Source organism: Mytilus edulis, chromosome 1 (genome assembly GCF_963676685.1).
Source record: "Mytilus edulis chromosome 1, xbMytEdul2.2, whole genome shotgun sequence".
In the NCBI taxonomy this organism is placed as follows: domain Eukaryota; kingdom Metazoa; phylum Mollusca; class Bivalvia; order Mytilida; family Mytilidae; genus Mytilus; species Mytilus edulis.
This window is the reverse complement of record NC_092344.1, coordinates 2,679,252-2,698,445: the sequence shown is the minus strand read 5'-3', so window position 1 is coordinate 2,698,445 and position 19,194 is coordinate 2,679,252. Positions and strand designations below refer to the sequence as shown.

General features: G+C 31.0%; 1 protein-coding gene across 3 annotated transcripts; it reads left to right on the top strand.

Moving 5' to 3' along the window:
- Window positions 1-1,246: 1,246 nt before the first annotated feature.
- Window positions 1,247-18,833, top strand: LOC139521474 (uncharacterized). Of its 3 annotated transcripts, none has more exons than XM_071314963.1 (6): window positions 1,247-1,299; window positions 6,094-6,194; window positions 6,775-6,909; window positions 8,819-8,941; window positions 9,455-9,509; window positions 11,731-18,833. In XM_071314963.1, exons 2-6 carry the CDS (start codon window positions 6,096-6,098, stop codon window positions 13,893-13,895), a joined length of 2,577 nt encoding a protein of 858 aa, XP_071171064.1. In that variant the 5' UTR covers window positions 1,247-1,299; window positions 6,094-6,095; the 3' UTR covers window positions 13,896-18,833. The 3 variants fall into 3 exon arrangements, with proteins under 3 accessions (XP_071171064.1, XP_071171058.1, XP_071171052.1); XM_071314957.1 differs by having other exon boundaries at window positions 1,262-1,391; XM_071314951.1 differs by having other exon boundaries at window positions 1,263-1,391; window positions 6,775-6,912.
- Window positions 18,834-19,194: the final 361 nt, after the last annotated feature.

The following is a 19,194-nucleotide window of genomic DNA, read 5'->3' as shown; positions in this document are numbered from 1 at the left end:
AAATACGGAAAAAATGGAATTTTATTTTTACAAAATTTACATCTGGATACTATCTTATGATCATAAACAAGCTTCTGTCCAAGTTTGGTAGAAATCCAGTATAGTTTAAGAAAGTTATTAAAATTTCAAAAACTTTAACCACAGAGTGAATATTTGTGGACGCCGCCGCCGACGACGACGACGACGGAATGTAGGATCGCTTAGTCTCGCTTTTTCGACTAAAGTCGAAGGCTCGACAATAATGATATTGTAACATAGACTGCAAAAGCAGATTTCTCTCATAGATTTATGATCTTCATTAGCCAGAGCTTACAATCCACTGAGTCCCTTCGTCTGACTGGATCGTAACCCTTGGCTAGCGAAGATTAAGATTTGTATGATTGACGGAGTGTAATTCGGTTAACTTATGGAAAAGCAATAAATTAATATTAGATAAATCATAACTTCATATATACAGGAATAATTAAACAGGATTATTCTTGAAGGACAATAGAAATATTTTCGAATTCTTTTCTTAAGATTCATTTGTAATGTTTTCAGGCGGTTTATCACCTTTATTTCTGAACGCCACCTTTAATGTGTGATTAAAAAGAACTCTAGTAATTAGATTTAGTTAATGTAAAGCTATATTGTTACCCAAAAGACAGAATTATACATTGCTCAATCTTATGTCACCTTTCTAGGTAAAATCATCGGAAATAAGATTTATAAATTAATGTAAGTCTGCTTTATCAATGTAATTTGGGTTGTTGAGAAATAAAGATATATATTCATTTACAAATTTTATTAATTTCTAAAATTCATTAATTATTTTTTTTTAGTTATCATACTTTATCTTTTTCGAATCTATTTGAATTGTTATTTCTATTTTCTTTGATTTTTCCCCCCTTTACAATTAAAATTTCCTTACTAGAAATTTCACAACCAATTATAAGTTCTCGCACGGTTTTAATCTAAAGTAAATAATATTTTGAAAATCCAAAAACCACGAACAATCCTGTCAATATAAAAAATCATCAAAGTCGAAAATCGAAAAAAAAACAATCCGTGGTTTCATATTTTTTTTATCCGTTTATGTAACTAACTTAAAAACATAAATAAAAAACATAAAAAGAGTACAATGATTGATAGCATATAATATAATGTCTAAGATAGCAAAAAAAAAAATACTTAAAAAAAATTAAATCCATAACTGCACGCACTGGTCAAAGGGGAGTAATCAATTTGGCTCGAAAGTAAGCAAAGACCCCGGATGTCCGCCAGAAACCTTCAGAACAGACGCCATTTTGTATCGCAATGGTAGGCAAAGCTGTCAACCGAAAACATCGGTTTGCCATGTGATGTTTAAAAATATAGTCATTTTGCTCGTTTTTATTTTAAATAATAAATTGGTGAGTTTCTAATTATTATATCAAACTAGTAGCGGATTATATTACTTAATGAATTAAATATTGTTGAGAACGAAGGCCACCGTCGGTTGTTGACAGTCCGACGGAAGGATCAATGACCTTTACTTTGAAAACGGTTGATCATTGTTTGACGTCTTTTTGTTGCGATTTTTTTTTGGCTCGAAGTAAAGATTATTAGATTTAAGATAATTTGAAGAGAAATAAATATGAGGATCGATTATATTTGATTTTAATTTTATTAACGGTAAATTAGTAAAGTTAAAGCGTAACGATACTTATCGATCGATTATGTTAGATATTTAACGTGTTGACGTTGCATTTTGACGTCAATTTACAATATATAGTTGTAGTTAAGTAAATGTAATTAAGGAACTGTGACCATTTACTTTAATTTGATTATAATATGCAAATCCTTATGTCTAATGATATAAGATTTATCTGGATACCTTTCTGGCATCATATTAATTTAATTCAATAATTTTGTATATTTTTTTCAATGTTTGAATTGTTTATGTAAATTAACTTGACAAAATATTCTGAACCATTTCAATAAACATGATAAACTCAGTAATTTTTGTTGTTTAAAGTTAGATACATTTCATATTTCAAATAATGAGGACAGACTCACAGAGATATTTATTTATATTCAATGTGTCATTTGAGTAAATAACTGTATTTGCCTGAAATGAATAAACGCGTATTAACACTTTTGGTATTTAGCTGCATTTTGCCTCCGGATGACCTGATATCACCTCCGAATAACCGTTTGACATCCAGCAACAATCTCTTTTTAGTTGTGATGTCAAAGTTAACGGGAACCTGTGTTATTTTTTGTAATAGCGGACAAATTTGCATACAAGAGTAAATACGTCTATCCTCGTCTAATTTAGTCTTCACAGTAAGGCCCATACAAATTTTGTAAATGTTATTGACTTTTTATACATACATTTTTTGTACATGTATTAGGCAAATTATTGATATACATGTTTTTGAAGTTTTATTTCTATTTCTCTTTGTTTTATAATTGTATAAATAAACCAATTGTTCAGACGTTTCGGCCATTGGCCTCTTTGTTTTATCATGAAAAATTATGATATATATAATATGTATGCTTCTGTTTACAACATGTTTTTTTTTTTAAATGTGTCATCATCATATTTCAGATCTTATCTTATAATGACTTACAAATGACTTATTATTATTGATAAAACAAATGTTACTCTGAAATATGTGCAGTTTTTCGTGTTATAAAGAATTGTTTTATGAGTGTTTTTCCTGTAAAATTATTTCAAGTGACACATCATTAAACATTTTCTTATTTATAACCACAAATTCTTTCCCTTCACATACTAGTAATTACTACATGTATTACCCATATATATTTTTTGAGCAAAAATAAAATTCATGTTTGTCTTTTAACAGTAATTTCAAACAAATACTTCAAAACTATTACAAGACACTGCTGAGAACATTTCTTTTTCAGAGATTATTTTTTAAATGTGTTAACTATGAATATGAACTTCATGAAGTATATACATGTATATCATAATTATTTAAGTGTGAAACACTTTTGACCTTGGACCATTTAAAGTAATATGGTATCATCAAAATTAAAGTTAGAAACAAAATCATGAATGTTTTAGATTCAAATTGTGTGAAAGTGCATATGAAGAACTACACATATTTTTAGTGAAATTGCATGCAAAACCCAGAAAATGCAAGTTCCCAAGATTGAATCTCAGAGTAAAAGGGCGCTTGTATGGTACTGGTGTAGGAATTCTATAAAGTCACTTACCAACATTATATTTGTTAATACCAAACTGTAGAAGTTATATAGCATTCACCTTGTTACTTCCTCTTTTTTGATACTTTGAATTACAAGTGGGGTATCAGTGGCGGATCCAGAACTTTTCCTAAGGGGGGGCCCGCTCCAGTCATGCTTCAATGATTCCCTATATAATCAACCAAATTTTTCCCACTAAAGGGGGGGTGCATGCCCCCCCCTCCCCCCCCATTGGATTGGATCTGCCTATGGGTATGGTTAACTTGATTCATGCAATTTTGAAAACCTGTCAGAAAAATATCAGCCCTTTGACTGAATATGAGTTAACTTACCTCACTCAACAAAATTGTCTGGGAGAATTTTTATCAAATATTTTCCTTTTTGATTTTAGGTTATTTGATAATTTTCTGTTATTTTAAAGCAAAATCATCCCTGTATTGAAGCCCTCAGAAATAATTATGCAGAAAATCTGATGAAATATTGTACTTGTAATTGTAAGTTTTAGTCAAATTTTGTACAAATTGTTATTTGGAGTTAAACAATTGACCACAAAAACTTGATTTAACACTTTTACTAATAATTAAAAAAAAACTAATGAAATATGCTTTTAGAGTAATCACTAAGATAGCATGAATAGGTGATAACTAAATTTTCAAATCACTAAAATAGGTGATAATGAAATCACTTATTTAAGTCATACCCCTGACTGTTAAATGTAAGTTTGTTTCTGAGGTAATGGGGGACCAACATTCTGTTAAATAAAAGTTTGTTTCTCAGGTAATGAGGGACTAACATTCTGACCCTTTTCATGCTTTAATTTCTTTTGAATGGCTGTTAGATAATATGGTTTATCATGATTGAGTTAATGTTATATAATAGTAGAAGACCTTAAAGGTTTATTACAGAAATCAGCTGTAGGTAAATGTTTACCTGTGATGATAAACTGTAATAGATTTCATAACCTGCTGTCTGTTACATCCAATTAATTTTGATAGTTATCATAGAAACAAGTTCTAAAATTTCCTAAAAGAGGGATTTTAACAATCATAAAAATAACCTTTAATTTATGAGTAAAATAGAACATTCAGTAAGACATTCAGTATTCCTGCTTACCTGAAGTAAAAAAAGGTGATGTGAGATTGATGCCCTTACTCTCACGATTCTACTTTTAAAAGCTAAAAAATGTACTATGCCTTTATAAAATTAAAATTTTATTCCTTTTATTCAGATGAAATTCAAAAAACTTTTCCTGTTATATATATTGTGACAATTTTAATTAACAAATAAATGTAAAAACAAGCTTTAGGCAGTTTTATGATTACTTTACATAATTGGCCTGTATGTGATTACGGAAAACTGATTATGTACATGTACAGGCACTAACTGTTTAATAGAAAAGGCAATATCAGAATTTGTTCTTTTTCATGTACATGTACAAGTATATCATAAACATCTTTACAGTTTTATTCCGTGGAGCATTAAATGAACCTCTTTGAATCAATGTTAAAGGCATAATAGTTATGAATTCACTGGAAAATATAGCTTGTGTAACAAGTATTAAAGGCCATGTATATTTTCCTGGATCTGTATGATTATCAAAGGCATATAACTTCCTCAATCCCCTCTTGTATCCTATACTGCTTACTAAGTAGCTGTTTGAAGTGCACTTTACAAATACTTCAGTCACTATGATATAAAACCTGCTTAATATATGAAATGTCATCCACTTTTGAAGCTTAATTTCTTTAAAATCCTCAATTTAAACTTTTGTCAACAGTTTATGCGTTAGAAAGCTATATTAATAGTTGTCAAAATGAGGTACATGTCCATCAAAAGTTACATTATCATTGTGTTGATACAGAACTAATTTTGTGTTATATTGGGAGCAACAAATCATGTATTAGAATTATCTGTTTTGATGTTATTTGAACATGTTTATCTAAATTATATATATATATATTGTATGCCCTTGAGGTGGAGGAGGAGGCATTAAGTTTTACACTTGTCTGGCAAATTTATTCTTCGGTTTAATGTACCAAAGACATCTTCAATTGCACAGCATTGCGCAATAGATTTATAAGATCTTTGACCACATTTATTTTGTGTCAGTAACCTATATTATGTAAAAAATTTGATTACAATCCAAATTCAGACAGTATGAAGCTTGAATATTGTGTCCAAATTTGGCCCAACTGTTCAGGGTCCAACCTCTGTGGTCGTATCAGGCTGGTAGCGAAGTATTTTATTTAACTTTAGTTTGCCACTACAAAATGATATGAAACTTATACACAATGCTTATTGCCAAAAAATACAGCTCAAGTTTGTGGCATTACTTTCACCGTTCTAGAGTTATGGCAACTTATTACAAATGGAATAATTGATGAATTTTTAGTTTCTATTCTCGTACTGAAGTTTGCATCAACCAAATGTCATGAAACTTATACACAATGTTTATTACCACAAAACTCAGATCAAGTTCTAATTTGGAAAGTGTCACTTTTACCATTCTTGAATTATGTCCCTTTATTACATTGTATACAAGTGGAAGCATTATCTGTGTTCCATGGACACATTCCCTATTCTTAGTTTTGTTGATAAAATATTTCTTTTAATACGTAGAAAATAATGATTAGCCTAGCATAAAAAGTAAACAATTTGAGAGAAAAAAGAATGGCCTGGTATCTATATATAGCTACAACCAAAAACAAATATAACAGACAGCAAATTATCAAATTTAAAAATCAATGAAACAGGCTTGACTCATCAGACTGTCATTACTGCCAATTTCAACTTTTATAATTTATAAACCATCTCGCGAACCTGTTTAATAAGAATGTTGGTAATATTTACTTTATATTGTTAACTACATGTTTTTTGATTGTCTCACTTATTTCATTTCAGAGATGACAATGTATGGAGGAGAAAATGGAAAGAAGAAACAGCCATCTTTAACTGAAAAGAAAATGCAGCTTCCTATTTTGTCAATCAACACAATGTCAGAGGTATAGAATTTACAATATTAATTACACATTGTGAAGCTATTCTCCTTAGAATGTGATAGTATTGTACATATGACATGTTACCTGCAAAACTGGCTCCTATGAGCTTTTAATAGAAAGAATGAAATATCTTGGTTTTCCAGTTTGAAGTTTGTGTATTCTAGCACTAGGAGAGCCGTGTTTGTTCTTCCAAACAATATTTTTGTCACACAATTTTCTGGAACTATTGACCTGAACTTTAATGTGCTTCATATGTCAGCCGCTTGACAGTATAAAGGAGTTGTAACATACATTAATGTGCTCTATGTGGATCTGTCAAGCACATACTTCCAGTCTGTTACATTTAAAAAAAAAATAATATGTTAAATAATCAGAAATTTTTAATCACCCAATTCTTCATTTCTGCTTTACTATATACTTCATATTTTGTCAGTACCTGGACAGAGATCAGATGTAAAGTGTGTGCACTTTTTCAGGTCAACTGTTCATGTATAGAACGCAGTATAGATGAATGATACAGTTCGCTTAAAAAAACCAAAAACAATATACATAGACATGAAAATATATTTGAACTCTTTTCTAGGGACAGCTGAGAGACTTTATTCCCAAACTGTTATCAATGGTTAAAAGTAATATGGAAGATAAGACAGAAAAACCTGACTGGTGGCCTAGTGACCTTCCCTGGTCAGATACACAGACACATATAAAATATCATCAGGTAGTAAGTTTACATATAGTTTGCAATGAAGGACAGTCGGGCCCGAATTTTTTTTTTGGGCCAGTTAAAAAATTACTTCACAGGCCCAAAATGCAAATTGGTAGCCCAATTATTTTACCCAATTTTTTTCGTGTTGAGCCATAAAAAATGACAAAAAAAATAATATAAATTGATGTTCTTCATTCTTAACAATCACACCTTGCTGACACATAACCCTGAAAACACACATGCCCAGTCTTCGACTTCATTGTCACTGAATTCACGAATTACACTGTCCAGTGGCTTATATAGGATTTTGGAGAGAAAGAAGTGACCTCTCATTCCACGAGAGTAGCGAAAAGTGAAGTTCCATGTTCGTTTCGGTTGCATAGTGAGTTCGTACCTATCACTGAAGAAGTTTTGCTGTTGTGTTTAAAATTAACTGTTTTCTGAGAATTGATCTAAAATTGGTATGGGGAATTTAAAAAAGACATTTTATGATTGTAATACTTTCTTATAACTTGTTTTTGTCCTTGGGGTTTACTATCCACACTCGTATGCAAAATATTTTGACAGCTTCTCCGTTGCTCAGTTGTATCCGTGTTTGGAGTTCTTTTCAGAATTCCTTTGCCCTTGTTTGGTTTAGTGGGTCAGACGAGATTTTACTGTCATTGACTGTCGTTATCTTATATACAACACAATTTGTTTAGCGACCACCATTGCCAGTAAAACCTTATTTGACCCACTAAACAAGCAATATCACAATTTGTTTGTCATCCGCCATGTTAATATTCTAATGCACTTGTACGTTTTAACGATGTAACCAGAGGATTTCTAAAAAATGAGTGTTTCGAAGTTGGGGTGTTTAATTTATAGGAGTAATTACGATTTTGAGAATAATAATGTACTCGCCCAATGATTTATTTGTAGGTCAGTAACTATCCATCTTTTTACAATTTCTAATCGCCCAATCAAGGTTTTGGTCGCATTTGGCGACCAGGCGACTGGCTGTGTCCTATGCTGAGTTTTATCTAAATTAAATGTCACAGTTATTTTAATCTATAAAACAAAGATCCTTGTTAACATTTCTGGCAGAATATTGTATAAAGAACCTATTCCCATTGTAATCAATTCATAAGCATACACAATTCCCAAAACTACATTTTATCATACTAATTTTGATTCCCTGACAATCTATTTTAATCCACTCAAAGAAATGATTGATATTTCTCATGTTTGTAGCAACGGTGGTTATAATTTGACCTTTAGAAAGTTTTGTTTTATATATTGATATATGCATGATAGTTATAATGATGAGTTATTCACCTGACACCTATAGATTGGAAGTGTCTGAAACGTTTTTCTGGATAAACCTTTGTCAGGAACGCTCAAATCTGAATATTTTTAAAGCCAAGTATGTATAAAACTGAAGCAGTTGAAGAACAATATAATAAAAAATGACCTAAAATAATAGCCCAATCCTTTCAAGGCAAACTTTGCCTGAGGGAATCGAAACTTTAGTTTCTTTATTATTGGCAAAGGTTTGTTATTTAAAATCATGTCCCTAGCTAGTATAACTAAATCATTGTAGGTATGAATAGTGATAATTTTGATTTGATCATAAACCTAGGTTTTAAGTCAATTGTATTTCACTTGCCTTCATTGCCTCTAGTTAGATCTGTAGACATTAACCTAATATTCTAGATGAACTTGCGAAGTAATTAGTTTGAAATGAATTTTTCTTTCATTCAAATAGACATACTGATATTTAAGGTTTAGTGACAAATGCATTTGCTGCTTTTGACTAGAACATGTTATTTCATTAAAGAATTTCACTTTGAGTGAGTTTAATTCCATACTTAACATGTTCAATTGACACAAGACAATTATAAGACAAGCAAATTAATTCATGAATAATTTATTTTTTCAGGCTTCATGGGCAGACACTTTAAGGAATGTAGTTAGATGTTGTTACAAACATCTTGGCCAGGAGAAGTTGCTACAAGAAAGCTCTAAAGACAAGATTAAGACCAGTTATAATTCTACTTTCCCAGTTAGTATTTGTTACAAAATAAACTGAATGGGTAGAATTGTTATTGTTCTACAGTACCTTATGTCCATTTTTCACCTAAACTGTCAGTTGATGCCTTACATTAGTAAATGACGATGACACATTTTATCCTGCAATCGACCTTTCTACAATACATATACAGGTTAAATGATATCTGATATGAACTGCTAAATTTATAGTAGATTTTTAAAGTATCGTGGTATCCTGCTTCTGTTATGAGTGACCAGTTATGTATTCAAATTACTGTTAACATCACAGGCCCAATTTATGGTCCTCGTTGTGGTCTGGGTTTCAGTCATGTTAATATCATTAATAAGAAACAAATTCAATGTCCGAGTGGAATGGTGAAACATACTTTTAAGCTGAATGTTAAATTGTAGGATAAAACAATATTTCATACAGCAATTTTGTGCAATTCTTTTGGGGATTTTTATTGCAGTTCATTTACATGTGTACATAATTTATCTTTAAATAATAAATATTTTTGTTTTTCAGGTTACTATATCCCCATCATTGTTGGAATGTTTACAACAAAGTACAATTGTTTCAGGTAGGTACCTTATCAACCACATGTACTCTGCACTGAAGGCTTATTTATTTCTATGATATACAGTAAATCTAGACAATTGGTCTCTAGAAGAAAGATATTGGACAATGGGTCCAGTTTTAGTCATGTAAGCAACATACTTACTCATTCCAAAAAAAACTAACATGGTGTAACATTTCACATTGTGTAGATTTGATTATATTAAAAACAGGGTATCATCAGAGTATACATATATAATCAAAAGTTGTTAAATTAGTTTAATGGTTAACTCCCTTTTCATGCTTTTGTTGAAATAATACAAAGTTTAAAATTGAGAATGGAAATGTCAGAGACTACAACCCTCAGCTGGCCCCTAAATAAAAATGTGTACTTGTTCATTGAAAATGGATACAATACTAAACTCCAAAACATATAAATGAACTGAGATTAACAAAGGCCAAAGACTCCTGACTTGGGACAGGCACAAACATGTATTGGGTTTAAACATTTTTAGTGAGAACTTTAGTGAGATCTCCACCCTCCCCATATACCTCTAGCCAAAGTAGAATAAAGAAACAGCAGTGGCACAGTAAAACTCAGTTTAAAAGAAGTCTTGAGTCCTATTTCAGAAAAGAAACTAGCAAAATGACAATGATACATAAATCAACAAAGGACTATATATATAGCTACTAGCAGTAACTGACATGCCAGCTCCAGACCTTAATTAAACAGATTAAAAGATTGTATGAAAATTAATCACAATTCCTCCCTTAGTGGTTTAGTATTAAACTTTTATGAAATATATTCAGGAGAACATAAAAATGCATCAAGAAACTCCCTCAACCGGAGGCTTGCTTCAGATCACCACTAAACAAAAATGTATACTAATTCAATGGATGTCATACTAAACTCCAAAATAGACCCAAGAAACTAAAATTTAAAATCATACAAGACTAACAAAGGCCAGAGGCTCCTGAATTGGAACAGGCGCAAAAATGTGGAGGGGTTAAACATGTTTTTGAGATCTCAACACTCCCCCTATACCTCTAGCCAGGTAGAAAAAAAAACCACACAAAAATATGCACAGTAAAACCTGGTTCAAAAGAAGTCTAAGTCCAATGTCTGAATAGGTAACAAAAGAAACTAATCAAAATGACAATGATACATAAATTAACAAAGGAATACTAGCAGTTACTGCCATGCCAGCTCATCACCTCAATTAAATAGATTGAAAGATTATGTCTTCATCATATGAATATCAAATACTATACATCTGGTTAGGTGTTTAGTATTATATATTATGTTCTTGTACTAAAATTTAGTAAATGTTTTGACTAGTTTGTGATGGAAAACCCTGGTGTAATAATTTTTCAGTAAAACACAAATTTCTCTCGCTAAAATTGAATAGGTTGTTACATACACCAGCGAATTTTACAAGTTTTACAACGTCACCATCTAAACATGGATAATTAGTAGGAAATGAAAAATCATCTCTTTCATCATAAATATTGGTATTGAGTTTCCTGTTAATGATATAGATACCAAGATTGAGGAAAGGACAGTGTTATTTATAAGTATTGGCTTCATTTAAAGTTAGGTCAACAGGATAAATTTCTTTAGAATACATACTAAAGTCGTCATTATTGAGAGCCAATATATCATCCAAATATCTGAAAATATTGTTAAATGTTTGCATCAGATGTAGTCTCGATGGGTCTTTGCTGATTATAGTCATAAACAATACAGAAACAGGTAGGCAATAAGTGGTGCACAATTACTCCCCATTGGAATTCCAATAACTTGAGGATATACAGAATCTTCAAAGCGAACAAAAATGTTCTCTTATAAAAATTAACCTGTATCATGCTAACAACTGGTTTTAGAATAAACTTGTTATTTCTGATGCAAAGACCCTATGAGTGAATCAATATTTATCATGTTTATACTAAAATAAGTCATCCTTTATGACCTGACAACATTATTGTAACTATATCCCTTCTTAATAAGTCTGTTTAAAGGTTTGGTTAGCTTGTGAGGTGCCGACATTTTTGTGCTTTGTAAAGAATATTAACATAATAGATAGGATGTGAAATACCTGTATATATAAGAAATCTGCATGCTGATTTATATTTACGAATTATGTCCTTATACTGATGATAAACTTTAGTAAATGTCACAATAACCATGCTTCTTGCAGTTGATGGTTTTTCCATTTCGATAATTTTTCATTGCTTTTTATTTTCAGAGAAGAAAGTGGTTAAGGAAACAAGGAGAAGATATTCTGAGATTTTTATTTGTTTTTTCTGTGAAAAAGAATTTTGCAATAAATCTGAAATGAGAGCACATCAGATGATATGTGAAGAAAGACCACCCCAGTTACTTGTAGTGCCCTCTCCACCAAGAGACTTGAGCCCTAAAGAAGGCAATCTTCCACCTCCTATAAGCCCGGACAAAATGCATTTGAGTGAAAGCTTTGTTAAAATTTCAAAAGACCGATTTGTCCAAGCAATAGGAATGGTGCAGAAACAAAAAGCTGCCAAAATATTAGCCAGAAATCGTTTTAGTAGTATGGACATTGACTGTAATCTGGATTTTCATGATTTTGAAGAACCAGAAACTCCCATATCTCCACCTACACCTAGGACGCCTAAATCTCTTATGTCTCAGCTGAGCAAAGATGACGGGCTATCAGCATCAAGAAAACGTTTGAGTTATTCCAATAATGATGGAGACATCAATGATAAGGAAAGTGTCAAAAGTTCTGATAGTAATGATGAAGAGAGGCCATCTCATGTTAACAAATCATTAATGAACATAGACGTATCCTCTCTACTTGGTCAACGTATTGTTAAATATATGAAAGATGAAACAAATTTGGTTATTGTTAAAGATTCTGAATCCTTCTGTCGAACACCAGATAAAAATGAATATTATGATAAATTAAGGCATAGGTCAAACCAATATCCAATCTTTTATCGACCAAGAAAAAGTTTTGACGTGGTTCATTCACATCAGTATAAATTCACAAGAAAGCAAAGAAAGAAAGCATCAACCAAAATTCCTATCAAAAAGATCAAGCACAAGAAATCAGAATACAAGCCTCCAACCTGCAACGTGGCTCTTAAAAGATTGACTAAAGCAGATCTTCAAAGATGGCTGCCCAAACGTGATGTTAAGAATACAACAGATGAGATGTTCTTTGATGAGAACAATAATGATTTGTTTCCTAAGATTCCTATCCTACATACAAAGGAGTGTGATAAACTATTAGGGTTGAAGAAAAGATCATTGAGGAGACTTAATACAATGGATCCTCTTTCACTTACAAACGTTGTATCAGAAGATGAAAGTGCTGAAATATCTAAGCAGAAACTTACTATATATAGGTGTTTGTTGTCGGAAATAAATGAACTCACTCCTTTTCTGTCCATGAAAAAGGGGACAAACACAAAACCAGGATCTGGCAGGAGAGAAGAAAAACCTAAACCAAGGTGGAGTTCCAGTAAATATAAACAATTTAAAAGTATGAAAAGTAAGGATGATCAGGGCCAAATGTCATGGCTAAAAAATGAGACAGCTCTAGCACAGGTTGTTGTTGAGCAGCAATTGTCTAATTTTCTAAGTGATAGGGTAAGTCCAACAAGATCTGTCGATGATTTTACAGTCAAGAGAAATGGTGATGATAATATTTCTATTCTGTCACTTTCAATATCATCTGATGATGGATCCTATAACTCAGCATGCTGTTCAGAATGTAGAAGAAAGAAAAGATGTATGTGTTCCCCTCTCTCTGTCTCCTCTCCTCCAAATGTTCCCATTAACCAGTCTTGTGGATCCAAGTTGGGAAATAGTCCGCAAACAGCTGGTCCATGTCTCAGGGAAATATCTGACACTACAGAAATATCTAATCTAAAAACAGTTCCATCATCGCCAGTTCATTGTGGTATGTGTGATAGTGTGGATTCAAGCAAAAATGAAAATGATTTAATTCTGAACTCTCTGCCTTCACCGCCTCCTTCAGCACAGAAGAAGTCTCCAAGTTCAAGATTTTCAGATACAAGTAGTGAAGGACAGTCAGAGAATAATCTGACCATCAAAAGATCTTCACCATATAAGTTACGCATTTCTTCACCAAGAAAATCATATCCAGACTTTGAAGTGTACATGCAAAGGAAGATACAAACAACAGCTCTGGGGGAGCGTATAAACAATCACTGCAATCAGAATGATACAGTTAATAAAACACAAAAAGTAGACCTTGCCTTGTCAAATAAACCCCAGAAAATGTTGTCCTCTGTATCTCAGCCTGACATGGATGTCCTACGCAGGTCAAAGAGAATCAGATCTCCCTCATCATCATCATTATGTAATGATAGTCCTGCAAAACTTAGGAGATTAGAAACTCGATAAGTTAATATAGTGATGTACAGTTGATATAGTCCTACAGAATTTGGTGCATTTGTAATCATATGCTTATAGTCTCCATTTCATTATATTTTTTATGTTTAAGTTCAAATGTATAAGTAGTACTTCTATGTATGGTGTAATTTTTAGTTTACATTTATATCTCAAAACAGTTCATGTATGGTAAAGGCCCTACCTCATCATGTTAAAGGTGTTCACAGATACATTCATGTATATACACAAAAGTCTCCACACAGAAATTAAATGTATTTTATTCATTCAGTTGTGATTATTCTTTTTAAATGATATGGTATTAAAAGTATTAATTTTGAGTGTCAGAATAAGCATTATTTTTCTCCGTAAGATGTAGTGAATGGAATATATACTGAAGTTTGTAATCCACATTTACACCCTTCCATGCTTACAATTATATTGTCCACATAAATCATAAATCATCTTAACTCTTTCAAACATTTTAATAAAAGTGTCATGTTCCTGGAAACAAAACAAAAATATATTGCTCTTAGCCCATATATTATCACATTTAACATAAAGTCACCATGGTTTATTAACTACCGGTAACTTTTAAGTAATTAATCAGACTGGCTGTCATTCAATTATTTTAAACTAGTATTCTTACTAAACCACCTTTTGATATTCATAATTCTTTTTCTTTCTTTATATGAACAGCAAGTCTTGAAACTACATATCTCTTACGAAATTTCAGTGATAATAAAAACTTACAAGATAAAAATACCTTTCTTTTAATTGTAATTTTCATTGATGCAGAACATCACAAATATCTTAGTAAAAGGATTTTGTTGTTAAATATCTAAATGAAAAGTGTCAAAGTTAAGTTAGTATTCATTTATATTTTATTTTTGGAAAAATAAAAAATGGCAGATTTGTTTCAACTATCTTTGAAATATTTTTTTAACCCCGAGAAATAATTCTGGCCTAAAATGAAATAAAAATGTACATATTATTTCCTAGGTCCTGGAAGCAAAGAAAAAATTTATTGGTAAATAATTTTATTATGAAAATATTTTACATCTAAATATATGTTCTAGACTTAAACTGTTCTAAATCGAAACTGTCTGACTTTGTCTATACTTAACCTAAAATGTGTTAAGATTTGAGGTAGGGAGAGAAGCTGGAGAAACTATTTGTTTTTTGGTTGGCATTAGCCCATGACAGGTTGTGCTATGACAGTGTATACTATGCCAAAAGGTTGATTTGTTAATTAGGGGCTTTTTCCCCTAAATGTTTTAGTGCTTTATTTTTGTAGATAACTGTATATATGTAAATCAGTAGAATTAGTTTCACAGAACAAATTTTGATGATTATCTGGTAGTTTTTGTTGAGAAGAAAAGCAAGGCTTCGTGTACTGTTTTATAAACTAGTAAAACCATTCAGAAATGAATCTGTTCATTAACCTTTTATTGTTCCTATTGATGTTTCAATCTGAGGTGTGATACCTTGTTAAAAGTGTATTTTATGGACATTATAAGGTATAAAATGAATCACTTGTCTCTTCAAAGATTTTTGTTACAAAATAAGATATTTTATTATAGGCAGTCTTAGCCTTTTATGTTTTCTAAAACCTTGTCAAGAGTTATGTTAAATTTACTTGTTGTTTTATCAACATTATCAAGCAGTCAACTTTGAATCCCATATTATACTTAATGAAATATTTGTGGAACAAGTTATCATTCACTGTTAAATTTTTAATCCTTCAGTAAAGTGGAGTCCACTACATGATATTATGTTTTGATACACATGTTACTCTCAACAGAATTATGACAGTGAATCTCTGATAAACTCTTCTATCTTTGTAGCTTTATGTCCTGTTCCAAATACTTTCCTGTGATAGACCTATTATATTGTTAACCATTCATTTTAGTTTTATAAACTTTATTCTACCACTCATTCAGGTTTTATTGATTGGAATTATTCTTTGTTTAAGTTTTATATCTGCATAAGTACTTAATTTGAACAATTAGTATTTGTTTCACAAGAATGAATTTTTCATGATGGATTTTCATAATGATTATCCTGGTGTCTTCTTCAAGATTGCAAATATTTAAAAATGAACTGATTTTTTTTACTTTCTAATAGTAACCCGGTGTCAGTTTATTTTTGATATTTATCTAATAAAGTAATGAAAACAATCTGGCACTTTCTACCTACATTGTAATGGTATGGTTCAAAGTTTTATAACTGCTATTTACCTTGTATCATCAATACTAGTATTTGTAACATATATGTTTTAATCCTTTGAAGAGCATACTGTATCTTTTAACTACAGTAAGGCATACAATATCTATATTATGACATTTTGGACAGATACAAATTTCTTCTAATTAGACAATGATAACTAACTGTTTAAAAGGCTCACAAGTACCTTAAATTTTTCTATAAGTGTGCAATGATTTGCCATTAGATAGCTTTACTATTAAATAAAACAATCTTAAGTATTAAGGTGTAGCATTCATAAGTAATGTGCACATCTCTTCATATTCCCACCCGTTTAATTAAATATTAGTTGATATGAAACCTGGCTATTGAAAACTTGGTCCTCTGTGTGTGAATGATACATTTTAAAGCAGGCATATATAGGGCAGTTTGCCTCTTAACACTTCCATCCTACTTTTGTATCCAGACTGTTCCTAGACGCTTTGAGGGATTTTATAAAAGGTTCACAGAATCTTTGCATATGCACACTAAAGAACATAATGTCTACATCTCCTTCTAATCCCTAATAAGAATTAAATACAACTTAACAACTAAATCATAGCATAGTGCCCTCTTATTTAAATTTAATTAATCATAATGAGGTTTCCTGTAACAAATTGGGGACTTGCTATTTGGTTAATATCTCCACTAACTAGAATAAGGCAGATCTAAGGAAGAATGGAATAAGAGGGAAACATTCTTCAATTGTTAAGTCCCTTTCTATAGATGAAGTACAAATTACAATGAGGGTTCAGAGTTATTACAAATATGAGTCAGTATTAGGCTTGTATGTCAGATTAACATCAAAGGTTCTTACAGCCCTAGGTTTGTTGTTTGCAATTTTAAACCAGACTATGTAAAAAAGTGCATTATATATAATTATGAATATTATTTCGTACATGTATGTTTTTTGTATGTCATTACCTTAAGTATCAAGACTTGCAGCTGCAAGGGTGTTCAGATTTTCAGTCTTCTAAGTATCAGAATGATTCCACATGTTGCCAGGTTTTTAACATGTTTATAATGTACAAAGTCATTGATATGACAAAATTACACAATTCCAACTGAAAAATCTCTAAAGTTTCTGAATTAAAAAGATTTAACATTAGATTTTCTAGTCCCTTTACTGCAAAGGAATTTGAAAAGACAGATAGTTTGTAATAATGGTTTCCTACATAGACAGATTGAAATGCATTATATGATTTACCGTGAATATGTAATGGACTGACATTCAGCCAAAGAGAAATTTTTCTTCCGAGAAAAATGTATCCTTTTTGAAAATGTTTTAAATGTGAAAAAAATTCCAGCTTTTAACAATATTCAATTATTTAATCTTCCTTCTGAAACTTCTGATATTTTTATTCAGTATAAAGAACTGGTTGGAATGTATTTGCAAAAATATAGCAAGTCTTGTTGATTGTCAATATAAAATTCAGCCAAAAATAAATCAACATGATTTATAGCATTTTTTTCTTTCATACTGTAAAAAGCTTATTATTGGCACAGGTTAAGAGCAATCTGTAATGTTTTACATGCAAAGGTCAATCTGGGTATTTAGTTTTTATATAATTTTCGTATAACCACTGGTAAAGTCAAACTAAGCACCCAACTGAAACAACCCATTATAAGGTACTAAGTAGTACTCCAAAGTAAAATTATTTAAGAAAAGTACTAATTGATTTTGTGGAATTTAAGATATTTTAACTATGCATTCTGTTAATAAACAGAAGTTATCCTTTTATTATTATACATTGACATTTTTTACATTTTATTCCTGTTTGTTTCATCAATACAAGCAAGTTTTAAGTTTTCATGATAAGTCTGTAATGACACTGATATTACTTATAATTACATCACATAATATCATATGAACAGTCTGACTATTTAGTTATGGTGAACTGTCCAGTATTTTTGTTTGGCTAAAAATTGTATCATAGTATGAAAAAAGATATGCACTCAGAATCTGTATTTGTTGTCAAAGTAGACATTTGGTTGGAAAAAAACTAAGTATTATAACTTGAGTTATGACAAGTGTATTGGGTATATTTGTAGCAATGAAGATTGTAGCATATGCACATGTTTTTGTTTCTATAGTCTGATACATCAGTCTGTAAGTAAGCCATTGTATAGTATTTCAAAAGACACTTGAATTGCCAATGTTATATTTAATGTTATGATTGTCATAACATGGATTTACTATCATGGCTGTATGATTTGACTGGGATCCAGTAGTGACAAAATTCTTATGTTAGGGAATGTGTATAAAAGAGTTTACCATGCCATTTCCCTATTAGACCTTTTTATTACCCATACTGAAGATGAGTAGGACTAGCTGGAACATTTTGGTAGAAGAGAAGACTTATTGTAGAAGTTTCATAATGGTACATTTGTTACAATGTATCCTCGATTTGAAGTGAACAAATTGTTGAAGAATCCTTAGTTTGAATCAAATAAGTTTTGTCTTGACTGATGCCATAATACCTTTTAAAGTCTGTGATTTTTCTATGAATCTGAATGGTATGATGTTTTTATTGCATGAAAGTTTTGATTTGTATGGTGCTATGTTGAAAGCTGTGGAGATGATGTTAATCCGTTTTTAATTTGTCATATTTTGCTATGATCAAAAGGCAATAGAGAAGCTTTGACTTGTAATGCAATGCAGTATATTGTTTTATGATAATAACCAAATAAAATTGTTAAAGATTTTAATTTAGTGATGTTTTATTATTACTTGTTATGAAATATTCTTTCCCCTTCTTGCTAATGCAAGAGTTTTTAAGGTAAATTAAATTACCTTCCACTTAGCAATGTATCTAAGGTGTGAAAATTTAATCAATATAATAACAGCCCCTCAATGTACTGTATTTTGACAGGACATGAGAAAATAAGGGATATTTGTAGACTCATTAAATTATTAGAATATTTCCTGTCTGTTCAAATGCAAGACACAAATCTTCTTCATGGCTTTGCTCCTGTGGCTTTTATGATATCTGATGACAAAGCAACTCAAAATGAGACCTTATTAGGAACTATACTATAAAAGATGATTGATTGGTGTGTAATGCAGGTC

Excerpts from the sequence above, each read along its gene's own strand:
- LOC139521474 (XM_071314951.1), top strand. The coding sequence starts at position 6,096 with ATGACAATGTATGGAGGAGAAAATGGAAAGAAGAAACAGCCATCTTTA. Across the intron at positions 8,942-9,454 it reads GTTATAATTCTACTTTCCCA|GTTACTATATCCCCATCATT; the intron begins GTTAGTATTTGT and ends TTTGTTTTTCAG. Across the intron at positions 9,510-11,730 it reads ACAAAGTACAATTGTTTCAG|AGAAGAAAGTGGTTAAGGAA; the intron begins GTAGGTACCTTA and ends TTTTATTTTCAG.